This window comes from Panulirus ornatus, chromosome 16 (assembly GCF_036320965.1).
Source record: "Panulirus ornatus isolate Po-2019 chromosome 16, ASM3632096v1, whole genome shotgun sequence".
NCBI lineage: Eukaryota > Metazoa > Arthropoda > Malacostraca > Decapoda > Palinuridae > Panulirus > Panulirus ornatus.
This window is the reverse complement of record NC_092239.1, coordinates 20,773,647-20,786,476: the sequence shown is the minus strand read 5'-3', so window position 1 is coordinate 20,786,476 and position 12,830 is coordinate 20,773,647. Positions and strand designations below refer to the sequence as shown.

Sequence of the window (12,830 nt, the reverse complement as noted above, 5' to 3'; positions counted from 1 at the left end):
AGAAGCATTGAAGAATGTGTGGAAGTCGAGAACATTATCTCGGAAAGCAAAAATGGGTATGTTTGAAGGAATAGTGGTTCGAACAATGTTATATAGTTGCAAAGCGTGGGCTATAGATAGAGTTGTGTGGAGGAGGGTGGACGTGCTGGAAATGAGATGTTTGAGGACAATATGTGGTGTGAGGTGGTTTGATCGAGTAAGGAATAATAGGGTAAAAGAGATGTGTGGTAATAAAAAGAGTGTGGTTGAGAGAGCAGAAGAGGGTGTTTTGAAATGGTTTGGTCACATGGAGAGAATGAGTGAAGAAAGATTGACCAAGAGGATATATGTGTCAGAGGTGGAGGGAACGAGAAGTGGGAGACCAAACTGGAGGTGGAAAGATGGAGTGAAAAGGATTTTGAGTGATCAGGGCCAGAGCAAGGAGCGTGAAAGGCGTGCAAGGAATAGAGTGAATTGGAACGATGTGGTACATCGGGGTCGACGTGCTGTCAATGGATTGAACCAGGGCATGTGAAGCATCTGGGGTAAACTATGGAAAGTTTTGTGGGGACTGGATGTGGAAAGGGAGCTGTGGTTTCGGTGCATCATACATGACAGCTAGAGGTGGTTTCGGTGCATTATACATGACAGCTAGAGACTGAGTGTAAACAAATGTGGCCTTTCATGTCTTTTCCTAGCGCTACCTCGCACACATGAGGGGGGAGGGGGTTGTTATTCCATGTGTGGCGAGGTGGCAATGGGAGTAAATAAAGGCAGACAGGATGAATTATGTACATGTGTATATATGTATACGTCTGTGTGTGTATATATATGTATACATTGAGATGTATAGGTATGTATATTTGCGTGTGTGGATGTGTATGTATATACATGTGTATGTGGGTGGGTTGGGCCATTCTTTCGTCTGTTTCCTTGCGCTACCTCGCTATCGCGGGAGACAGCGACAAAGCAAAATAAAAAAAAATAAAAAAATGTTTAATTCTTATATTATTTATACTTAATCACCGTCTCCTGCATTAGCGAGGAAGCGCTAGGAAAAGACAACAAAGGTCACATTCGTTCACACTCAGTCTCTAGTTGTTGTGTGTAATCCACCGAAACCACAGCTCCCTTTCCACATCCAGGCACCACAAAACCTTCCATGGTTTACCCCAGACCTTTCACGTGCCCTGGTTCAATCCATTGACAGCATGTCGACCCCACTATACCACATCATTCTAATTCACTATATTCTTTCCATGCTTTTCACCCTCCTTTATGTTCAGGCCCCAATTGCTCAAAATCTTTTTCACTCCATCCTTCTAACTCCAATTTGGTCTCCCAATTCTCCTCGTTCCCTCCACCTCTGACACATATATCCTTTTTGTCAATCTTTCCTCACTCATTCTCTCCATGTGTCCAAACCATTCCAAGCCATCCTCTTCTGTTTCCTCAACCACACTCTTTATATTACAACACATCTCTCTTATCCATTCATTACTTACTCGATCAAACCACCTCACACCACATATTGTCTTCAAAAATCCTCAAACATTTCATTTCCAACACATCCACCCTCCGTTGCACAACCGTATCTATACCTCATGCCTCACTTCCATAACATTGTTGGAACCACTATTCCTTCAAACATATTTTCTTACCATCCACACATTCTTCAATGTTCCCAAAACCTTCGCTCCCTCCCCCACTCTATGACTCACTTTCGCTTCCATGGTTCCTTTCGCTGCCAAATCCACTCCCAGATATCTAAAACACTTCACTTTCTCCAGTTTTTCTCCATTCAAACTTACTTCGCAATTAACTTGTCTGTCAACCCTACTAATTCACATTTAATCTCAACTCTCTTTTTCACACACTTTACCAAACTCAGTCACCAACCTCTGCTGTTTCACACTCAAATCAGCCACCAGCGATGTATCATCAGCGAACAACTGACTCACTTCCCAAGCCCTCTCATCCAGAACAGACTGCATACTTGCCCCCACCCCCCCCCTCCCCAAAACTCTTCCATTCACCTCCCTAGCCTCCTCATCCATAAACAAATTAAACAATCACAAAGACATCACGCACTCCTGCCGCAAACCGATATTCACTGGGGACCAATCACTTTCCTCTCTTCCTACTCGTACACATGCCTTACATCCTTGGTAAAAACCTTCAACTGCTTCTAGCAACTTACCTCCTAAACCATATACTCTTAAAACCTTCCACAAAATATCTCTATCCACCCTATCATATGCCTTCTCCAGATCCATAAATGCTACATGCAAATCCATCTGCTTTTCTAAAGTTTTCTCACATACATTCTTCAAAACAAACAACTTATGCACACATCCTCTAACATTTCTGAAACCACACTGCTCTTCCCCAATCTGATGTTCTGTACATGCCTTTACCCTTTCAATCAATACCAAAGATTTGCCAGATTGACCATTTTGCAGGACCAACCATGGTCACGTAATAATAATTCATCAACCCACCTCTAACTCACTAGTTATACATCTCCCATGTGTCTAAAGTATACCATGGACTGCTAGAAATTTAAATTAAACAAATATTAAATGTTTGAGCACCCTAAGATGGTAAGTCTGTCCTTAGATTGCTTGAATCTTGTGGGGTCTCCTTCGTCTTCTGTTGTTATTGTTTTCCTAGATGTGCATCGCTGGAATAATGCAGTTTCATCTGTATTATACACCTGCCCATAAATGAGGTGCTCATCAGTTACGAGTTTTGCAAATTCACCCACATACTCGGCAGCTCCTTCGTGGTTTGCAGACCGCTTTTCTCCACACACTTTATTCATGGAAATTCCGTGATGCTTCTTGAATCTTTGAAGCCATCCTTCACTATAGTCACACTCATGTTGTAATCTAAGTTCTTTATGGAACAACTTAGCCTGGTCCATTATCATGCTACCTGACAAGTCCACTCCACCACTCCGACACTGTCGAAACCATTACATCATCACTCAAGCGTGCTCAATACTCTTACCATCTTTCACAGTTTTCTAATCGTCATTTGCTTCTTGGGATCGCTGTCTGCAAAGAATTTCAATATTTTTTCCCTTTGCTTCTTTATATCATAAACAGTTGATGTACCAATACTGTAGATGTCACACAGCTTACACACCGAAACACCACGGTCCATTTTTTTCAACAGTTCTACTTTTTCATGGATCAATATGGTCTAGTGTTTACGTTTGATACCACAACTGACACTTTCATATGTCTTTGTAGCCATAGCTAGGTTTAAATTTAAGCAAAATAAGCTAAGAATCTAACAGAACTGTGGTATCACCAGCTAAGAATCTCACAGAACTGTGGTATCACCACCAACAAGTGCAGTGTAAAGAATGTAAATAAGCGCGCCCTACACACAATGGCATCCGTGGCCACCCAGTAAACTAGTCTGGTGGCTGCAGTAATTTCAAGTTCCCTAACGTAATTTTGTCTGGACTAAAGGAGGTGCCGAACCATCAGTTGCTGCAAGTTCGGTGGTGTACCTGTATATATACAAATACACATACATATGCATATATATACACATAAACATGTATAAACATGTACATATTCATATGTCATTATTATTTCTGTATATCATATATACCATAGCACCACTGAATAAGTCAAGGGGGACAAAGTAGAGTAATCTAACTACAGAGGTTTAAGTTTGTTGAGTGTACTTGGAAAGTTTTATGTGAGAGTAAGGATTGTAAGGGTAAAGGCATATACAAAACAATAGACTGGGAAGGAACAGTGGTTAGTTTCAGAAGTGGTAGAGGTTGTGTGGATCAGCTGTTTACTTTAAGGAATGTGTGTGAGAAATATAAAAAGAAACAGAAAGAATTCTATATGGCACCTATGGAACTGGAGAAAGAATATGATAGGGTTGATAAAGATGCCTTAAGAAAGATCTTAAGAATATATGGTGAGGGATGAAAGCTGCCAGAAGTAGTTTCTAACAAGGTAGTAAGGCATGCCTACTAGTCAGAAAAGAGGAAAGTGAGGGGTTCCAAGTGAAATTGCAGAAGTGTGTGATGTCACCATAGCTATTCAATTTGTTAATCTGAGAGAGAAACCAAAGAAGGTGGTAACTGAATTTGAAAGTGTGTGAAAGGATTAAGTTAAGAATAACTGAATAAAGGCAAGGCTATTATGCTTAGCAAGGTCAAGGGACAGATTAGTTACAGTATGAGTCTGAATGGATAAAAATTAGACATGGCAGAGAATGGAACAATGAATGTGGAAAAGAGTCATAGGGTGGGCAAAGGGGTGAAGATCCTGGGAGTGCTGAAGAATGTGTGGAAAGAGTGACTGTTATTTGGGAGGGCAAAAACAGGTGTGTTTGAAGGTGTAGTAGTCTCGACAATATTATATGGATGCAAGGCATGGGCTATAGGTGAAGCTGAGCAGAAGAAGGTGGACATGTTGAAAATGAAATGTTTGATAACAATACATGGTGTACAGTAGTTTGATCAAGTAAGTAATAAAAGGGTATAAAAGAGGTGTGGTAATAAAAAGAGTGGGGTTAGAGATCTCTGAATATAGACATTTGGAGAAAACAGGTAAAGAAAGATTGATGAAGATTCAAGAGTCAGAAGTGGGAGAGAACAAGGAGAACTGGGAGACCAAACTGAAGACAGAAGGATAAAGTGATAAAGATTCTGAGCAACAGGGGCCTGAACATGCAGAAAGGTGAAAGGTGTGCACTGTGTAAAGTGAAGTGGTTTCCAAGATCGTGCTAATGTTATGGTGGTCCTAAGACTTTAACAGGCTAAGCAGTGGAACATAAAGAAACAGGAAAGTCATGATAAGCTTTAGAAAGAGGTTAAGTGATTATGATTAGACTTTCTTAATAGCTTATATTTTCAGACAAGGTGGAACATAAAGAAACAGGAAAGTCATGATAAGCTTTAGAAAGAGGTTAAGTGATTATGATTAGACTTTCTTAATGGCTTATATTTTCAGGCAAGTCATGATATGCTAGAGGCAGTCAGACAAAAAAAAATAATGAAAATGATGATATATTTATGAATAAGATTTACCTGGGCAGAAGTAAGATTACTGGTGAGGAGGGTGGCACCTTGAAGACTAGTGGCTCTTACGTCAGCTCCATCCATTGCTTGAAGTAGTTCATTTAAAATATTTATGTTGACAGTACTCCTACTCCCATCTCGAGTCCCAAATATTCCGTCTGGAAATAAAGATCAAGTTATTTTTCAACAAGACTATGCAAAGTACAATTGAAATTATTTTTTTCATACATATTTGCCATTTTCTGCATTAGCGAGGTAGCACAAAGAACAGAGGAGTGAGCCTTAGAGGGAATATCCTCAAATGGCCCTCTTCTCTGTTCTTTTTTTTGGAAGGGAATATCCTCACATGGCCCCCTTCTCTGTTCTTTTTTTTGGAAAAGTAAAAATGAGAGGGGAGGATTTCCAGCCCCACTCCCTCCCCTTTTAGTTAACTTCTACAACATGCAGGAAATACATGGGAAGTATTCTATCTCCCCTATCTCCAGGGATGAATTGAAATGATATAGGTTCCAAATATCTGAAATTGATTAACCAACACAATAACGACATATTTGATCTTTGCTGTATCAAATGAACAACTTTCCTACTAAAGTAACATTATTCTCTCTCACAATCCTGTGCTTCAAAATAATCATATGCATCTTTTATGGGGAATATATACATGAGCAGAATTCCCAAAACTTAACTCCATGTGCTTGCAAAAAGGGCAGGATCCCCTACTTCCTGAGGCAAACTTGCTTTCCTGCTACTCTGATCCCTAGCTTATAAGAATATTTTCCACAAAAGATGCATGTTTGCCTCATATGAAAGTGGTATGAATGAAATTGCCTTCAACAATATCTGTAGTTTTGTAATGGTGAGTAGAATATGAGAAAGATAAACCATGAACAAAACAGGATAGACAAAAGTCAGCAATAAAAATAGAAAGCAAGAGCCAGGAATTCATTCTTCTCAACTAACTTCAACAACGCCCTCTCCAGTGGAATAATGATACATCCTGAGAGATACACATATTCATACCCAAAATTGGTGGACCAAGGAACTGGACCCCAAGAGGGAGCTTTGCCTGACTGGTCTGATACTGAAGCTCACCTGACGCAAAATGATTTATCATCGAGCACCATTTCTGCTGCTGCTTTGTCCAAGTGAAGTTAACTGCATTAGTTTTATTGTCTCTTCCAAAAGCTTTATGGACTGCTTCCAATGTTTTTCTCATTCTCTTGCCTATTCCACAGTGCAGAATCTTTGCAAATCCAATCTTGGGAAATATCCCTCCTTGTCAGCATGCATCATCAAAGAACTGGTTGTGCAGTTTTATCTGACCTCAGATTTGTGTTCCCACAGTCTTATCCATAAGCCCTGCCCATTCTTGCTATAATAGTTCCTCTAGCTTTCCCACATGAAGTTTCATATACTATACTGTTTGTGGCCCAGTTTCTTTTTCTTAGTCCTCAAGATGTTTCCTACCTTTATCACTAATATGGTCACTTGGCCCATGGAAGTTGTTTATAAAATTTTGTTCATGTGTGTTGCCTGCCATGAGTTAGGTATCACCAAACATTTCAGTCTCCCATTGCTACTCCTATCATCACTACTAGATCTATCCATAATCTCCTATGAATTTCCTTGAGTTCAATTGGATTGCAATCTAAAAGAACTTCAAGAAGTATCAAAACTTGGACTCACCGGCATATCTCCTATCATCATAATTACATCGCATATTTTTGTCAGTTTGCCTCCATCTGTAGCTTCAGGTGAATGCACCTTCAATGTATTGAAGCAGGTAAAAACTGTCACTGTTCAGCTATGGGACAGGAGAATTTGAATGAGCTTGCTAAGCCAAGGATCATCTGCTACATTGCATGCAAGTTAAATTTTTCATCAAAGATTATTACATTTGCAGAGAAAAAAAAAGCTTGAAAAGCATTTTTGTTGAATAAAAAATCCAAAAATATAATGTAAAACAACAAAAATGATCCAAGTTACTGTCAATTTCTATTCTCACATTTGTGAAATTAATGTATTTTGGTTTAATGATCTTTGGAAGTTTGGGTGAAAATAGAAAATGGAAGTAATGAGCATAATTCTTTGCTATATAACATTAAACTTTTTCATTGTTTATCTGTTCAACAAAAATGCTTTTCTAGTTTTTCCTTTATAAATGTATTAATCATTGATATTAAAATAAAATCGGCATGCAACATCACTGACAACTTAGTACTAAGCATGACAAACTTAATCATCCTCTCTTTTTCTATAGCTGCTTCAATACACTGAAGGTGCATTCACCTGAAGCCACATATGCTGGTAAACTGATAAAAAAGCACAATATAATTGTAATATAGTACTAGGAAATATTCCAGGGAGTCTGAGTTCAAGTATTTCTTGAAGAAGATCTTTTGGCCTGCAATACAGTTTGAAGTTTTCTGAATATGTCTGTTTAAGTAAGATTAATTCATATCACACCTCTTTTGAGATTTTTGTATTGCATATTTGCTGAAATTGCCTGCAGAAAATTAATCTTCAATACTCAGATTCCTGAACTGCCAAAGGAACCCAAAGAAGTTAAACAAAAGTCATAGTGATGCAAACTGATGTGTAAAACGTTGCCCTTATAGTGCTGCTGCTCAGCATCTAATTAAGAAAGCAAGTTACAAATCATAGGAACTCAACTGAAATTCCAGATTTTCTGCAACTAGTTTTGACTCCTTCAGGATTGAATCTCACTATTCACATAGCTGTTGAATATCAGTTATAAGTCTTTCAATGTTACCTTTCTCTGTAACAAGGGTAGCATTGCATGCTTCAATTACCAAATCAGTTTGGTGGATCACAGCAAGTAGCTTTAACCTCAACAATAACATGAGAATGCACTCAAATTTGAACAAGTACTTCTGAATACATTGAAGGTTACTTCATGTCTGACCTTTCTCTGATAATCAAAACACTGCACAGATGGTTTAATGCCTCAATCCATGCAGATCATCTAGTTGTGGACATGCAATGCAATAAAACCAGAAGATATTGTTTGGGAATTGTCCACCATTGTGGACTGCTGCTAAAGAGATTATATACATGTTGAACAGTTCCAAAATAAGTAATTGCCCTCTTGTATGATTCAGCACAGTGAATACCTGCATGGATTAGTGTGTGGTTTCCACAGCTAAAGAATTTTTTTTTTTTTTTCATACTATTCGCTATTTCCCGCATTATTGAGGTAGCGTTAAGAACAGAGGACTGAGCCTTTGAGGGAACATCCTCACTTGGCCCCCTTCTCTATTCCTTCTTTTGGAAAATGAAAAACGAGAGGGGAGGATTTCCAGCCCCCGCTCCCTTCCCTTTTAGTCGCCTTCTACAACACGCAGGGAATACGTGGGAAGAATTTGCTTGAGCTGATCAACTTATATACCATTGTAATTAATATTGCATATGTTGTCATGGGCTTCACCAGTGTAGCATACGAGAATCTAACTTAGAGCCTTCTAAAATCCATAGATAGGTAGCATCTTTTTTTTTTTAAGTCATCAAACAACACAAACCATTCCTCAATTGAAAACCTTGAGCTGTCTACAGTTTTAATGTATCAAATTATTATATTGAAGTGATATTAGCACTGATTCAAAGGTACTTTGCATTTCAAATTTTACCAAGATTTGCTTGTTGTATGAATGATCCACAGAACCCAATAAACTGACTTTGTATGTCTAGGGTAGATAATGGACTTACACATGCCTTTTATCTCACCTGCAAAGGGCAAACACATCTTACATGTTGAGATAAAAGTTGATCACATTTAATATGGAGCTCAATTATACCAAAAAAGTTTCTATTTGAATGGTTACCAATTTCTTGACTGGAAGCAAAGAAAGCCAATCCTCACTCAAAGAGAAAAGGATGCAAAAGAAATTTTTTCGAATCATTAATTTCTGTAGTACGTCCAACCATGCGTAAAGCTTCAACTAAACTTCAGTCAAGGCCACCCTGTTGGATGATTTCTATGCAATACAGTTTTCTATGTGGGATGATGAGCTTTAGTGTAGTAGTATTTGGTTTTTTAACTTTCTCCCATCTCAGATGATGCTCCATCCTAATTGATCAATGAACTGATGCATTTGCAGCACCTGTGTTAAAAGGGAAGAAAGTACACATTATTCAAATGTTTTTTCGTACTCCAACAAAATCAGATCTCTATTTGGAAGAGATTTTATCACCAGACTAAAAGGAAAAACATGATTATCAGCATCATGTGGAATGTTACTGAGAATTTCATCTGAATCTCACATATGATTGAATTTGGGCAGCATTTAAGTTAATAGTCTTAATGTCATATGTTATCAAATCTGTAAAAACTTTACTCATGAATTCCTGCTCTTCCTGCAGACAATCCAAATCCAAGGATTTTCTGCTGCATCTGTATGTTCTTGACCAAAGTAGTCATGTTCAGGGACTGAAATATTACTTGTTGCACTTGCAGAATTTTCATCATTTGCAGTTGAGAGAAGTGTTTTCACGTTACTTGAGAAATGAAATAAGTGTCTTCAAATTTTAAGCTGCTGCTTCACTTAAGTGTTTTCTTTGTCTCTAACTTGCATAACTTTCAGATCTCATCATCATACAGTTTAACTGATATTTTGAAACTGAAAATCTAGTATGATTTCAATGTACTCTGCAAACAAGTAAAACAAAATGAAGTTACTCAAAAAGTTAAAATAAACATAAAATATATGACATAAGTGAAAAATATGAGGCCCTTTTGAGCCCATGGTATAGACATAATGACCATCCTGGCCCTACCTCTGCTAGGGCATGACTGTACATAAATTCATTATTACTTGAAGGGAAACTAACACAAATAATTTGAGGTACAATCATTAACTCTATTGCTTATTTATCTTACAGACAGTGTTCTGTACTGTTTCATGAAAAAATATGACTAACAAATGTTATTTTCATTTAAAGTATGAACCTACTACAACAAAAATCATCAATAAATAAGTTCAAATTAATACCTAAGCAAACAAGAACTACAAATAATATGTGAAAAGCTATGGTCAAAGGGCCTCAGTTATTCTTGTGGCCCTGGCCTCACTTGCCTTCTCAGAGGGGTTTGTATAGCACTGAAAGGAAGCTAATCAGCATTCTGAGACAATTAAGGAATATATTGGGAAAAGGATCCAAGACAGTAAGAAAGGGATTGACCATGCTAAGAAGGTGTTACCTTATGGTAGCCTGGAGACTTTTCTACCCAAGTTAGAAGACAGCAGGAAATCTTGAGGCATAATATACATAAATATTGTTGATAGACTGATACACAGATAAATGCATACAAATGGAGTTACACAGAAAGATAGATATAGGTAGAGTGATATATATAACTAGAAAGATACATATACATAAAAGATAGGTAGATATATAAATACATGGACAGATACACCTAGATAGACAGAAATAGATGTAGATACATACATATTTTATTTATTATTTATTTTGCTCTGTCGCTGTCTCCCGCGTTTGCGAGGTAGCGCAAGGAAACAGACGAAAGAAATGGCCAAACCCACCCCCATACACATGTATATACACACACGTCCACACACGCAAATATACATACCTATACATCTCAATGTACACATATATATACACACACAGACACATACATATATACCCATGCACACAATTCACACTGTCTGCCTTTATTCATTCCCATCGCCACCTCCCCACACATGGAATACCGTCCCCCTCCCCCGTCATGTGTGCGGAGTAGCGCTAGGAAAAGACAACAAAGGCCTCATTCGTTCACACTCAGTCTTTAGCTGTCATGAAATAATGCCCGAAACCACAGCTCCCTTTCCACATCCAGGCCCCACACAGCTTTCCATGGTTTACCCCAGACGCTTCACATGCCCTGATTCAATCCACTGACAGCACGTCAACCCCGGTATACCACATCGATCCAATTCACTCTATTCCTTGCCCGCGTTTCACCCTCCTGCATGTTTAGGCCCCGATCACTCAAAATCGTTTTCACTCCATCTTTCCACCTCCAATTTGGTCTCCCACTTCTCCTCGTTCCCTCCACCTCCGACACATATATCCTCTTGGTCAATCTTTCCTCACTCATTCTCTCCATGTGCCCAAACCATTTCAAAACACCCTCTTCTGCTCTCTCAACCACGCTCTTTTTATTTCCACACATCTCTCTTACCCTTACATTACTTACTCGATCAAACCACCTCACATCACACATTGTCCTCAAAGATCTCATTTCCAGCACATCCACCCTCCTGCGCACAACTCTATCCATAGCCCACGCCTCGTAACCATACAACATTGTTGGAACCACTATTCCTTCAAACATACCCATTTTTGCTTTCCGAGATAATGTTCTCGACTTCCACACATTCTTCAAGGCTCCCAGGATTTTCGCCCCCTCCCCCACCCTATGATTCACTTCCGCTTCCATGGTTCCATCCGCTGCCAGATCCACTCCCAGATACCTAAAACACTTTACTTCCTCCAGTTTTTCTCCATTTAAACTTACCTCCCAATTGACTTGACCCTCAACCCTACTGTACCTAATAACCTTGCTCTTATTCACATTTACTCTTAACTTTCTTCTTTCACACACTTTACCAAACTCAGTTACCAGCTTCTGCAGTTTCTCACATGAATCAGCCACCAGCGCTGTATCATCAGCGAACAACAACTGACTCACTTCCCAAGTTCTCTCATCCCCAACAGACTTCATTCTTGCCCCTCTTTCCAACACTCTTGCATTCACCTCCCTAACAACCCCATCCATAAACAAATTAAACAACCATGGAGACATCACACAAATCCATTTGCTTTTCTAAGTATTTCTCACATACATTCTTCAAAGCAAACACCTGATCCACACATCCTCTACCACTTCTGAAACCACACTGCTCTTCCCCAATCTGATGCTCTGTACATGCCTTCACCCTCTCAATCAATACCCTCCCATATAATTTACCAAGAATACTCAACAAACTTATCATTTTTATTATTATAGTTTGTCGCTGTCTCCCGCGTTTGCGAGGTAGCGCAAGGAAACAGACGAAAGAAATGGCCCAACCCCCCCCCATACACATGTATATACATACGTCCACACACGCAAATATACATACCTACACAGCTTTCCATGGTTTACCCCAGATGCTTCACATGCCTTGATTCAATCCACTGACAGCACGTCAACCCCAGTATACCACATCGCTCCAATTCACTCTATTCCTTGCCCTCCTTTCACCCTCCTGCATGTTCAGGCCCCGATCACACAAAATCTTTTTCACTCCATCTTTCCACCTCCAATTTGGTCTCCCTCTTCTCCTTGTTCCCTCCACCTCCAACACATATATCCTCTTGGTCAATCTTTCCTCACTCATCCTCTCCATGTGCCCAAACCACTTCAAAACACCCTCTTCTGCTCTCTCAACCACGCTCTTTTTATTTCCACACATCTCTCTTACCCTTACGTTACTCACTCGATCAAACCACCTCACACCACACATTGTCCTCAAACATCTCATTTCCAGCACATCCATCCTCCTGCGCACAACTCTATCCATAGCCCACGCCTCGCAACCATACAACATTGTTGGAACCACTATTCCTTCAAACATACCCATTTTTGCTTTCCGAGATAATGTTCTCGACTTCCACACATTCTTCAAGGCCCCCAGAATTTTCGCCCCCTCCCCCACCCTTTGATCCACTTCCGCTTCCATGGTTCCATCTGCTGCCAGATCCACTCCCAGATATCTAAAACACTTCACTT

At 39.3% G+C, this 12,830-nt stretch overlaps 1 protein-coding gene across 1 annotated transcript in view; it reads right to left on the bottom strand.

Annotated features, from left to right (window-relative positions):
* Positions 1-12,830, bottom strand: part of LOC139753907 (ATPase family gene 2 protein homolog B-like) — a 195,102-nt gene that overhangs the window by 39,115 nt on the left and 143,157 nt on the right. Inside the window, exon 7 of the mRNA XM_071670865.1 lies at positions 5,045-5,193. Coding sequence (XP_071526966.1) covers positions 5,045-5,193 — 149 coding nt within the window. The remainder of the gene's footprint in view (positions 1-5,044; positions 5,194-12,830) is intronic.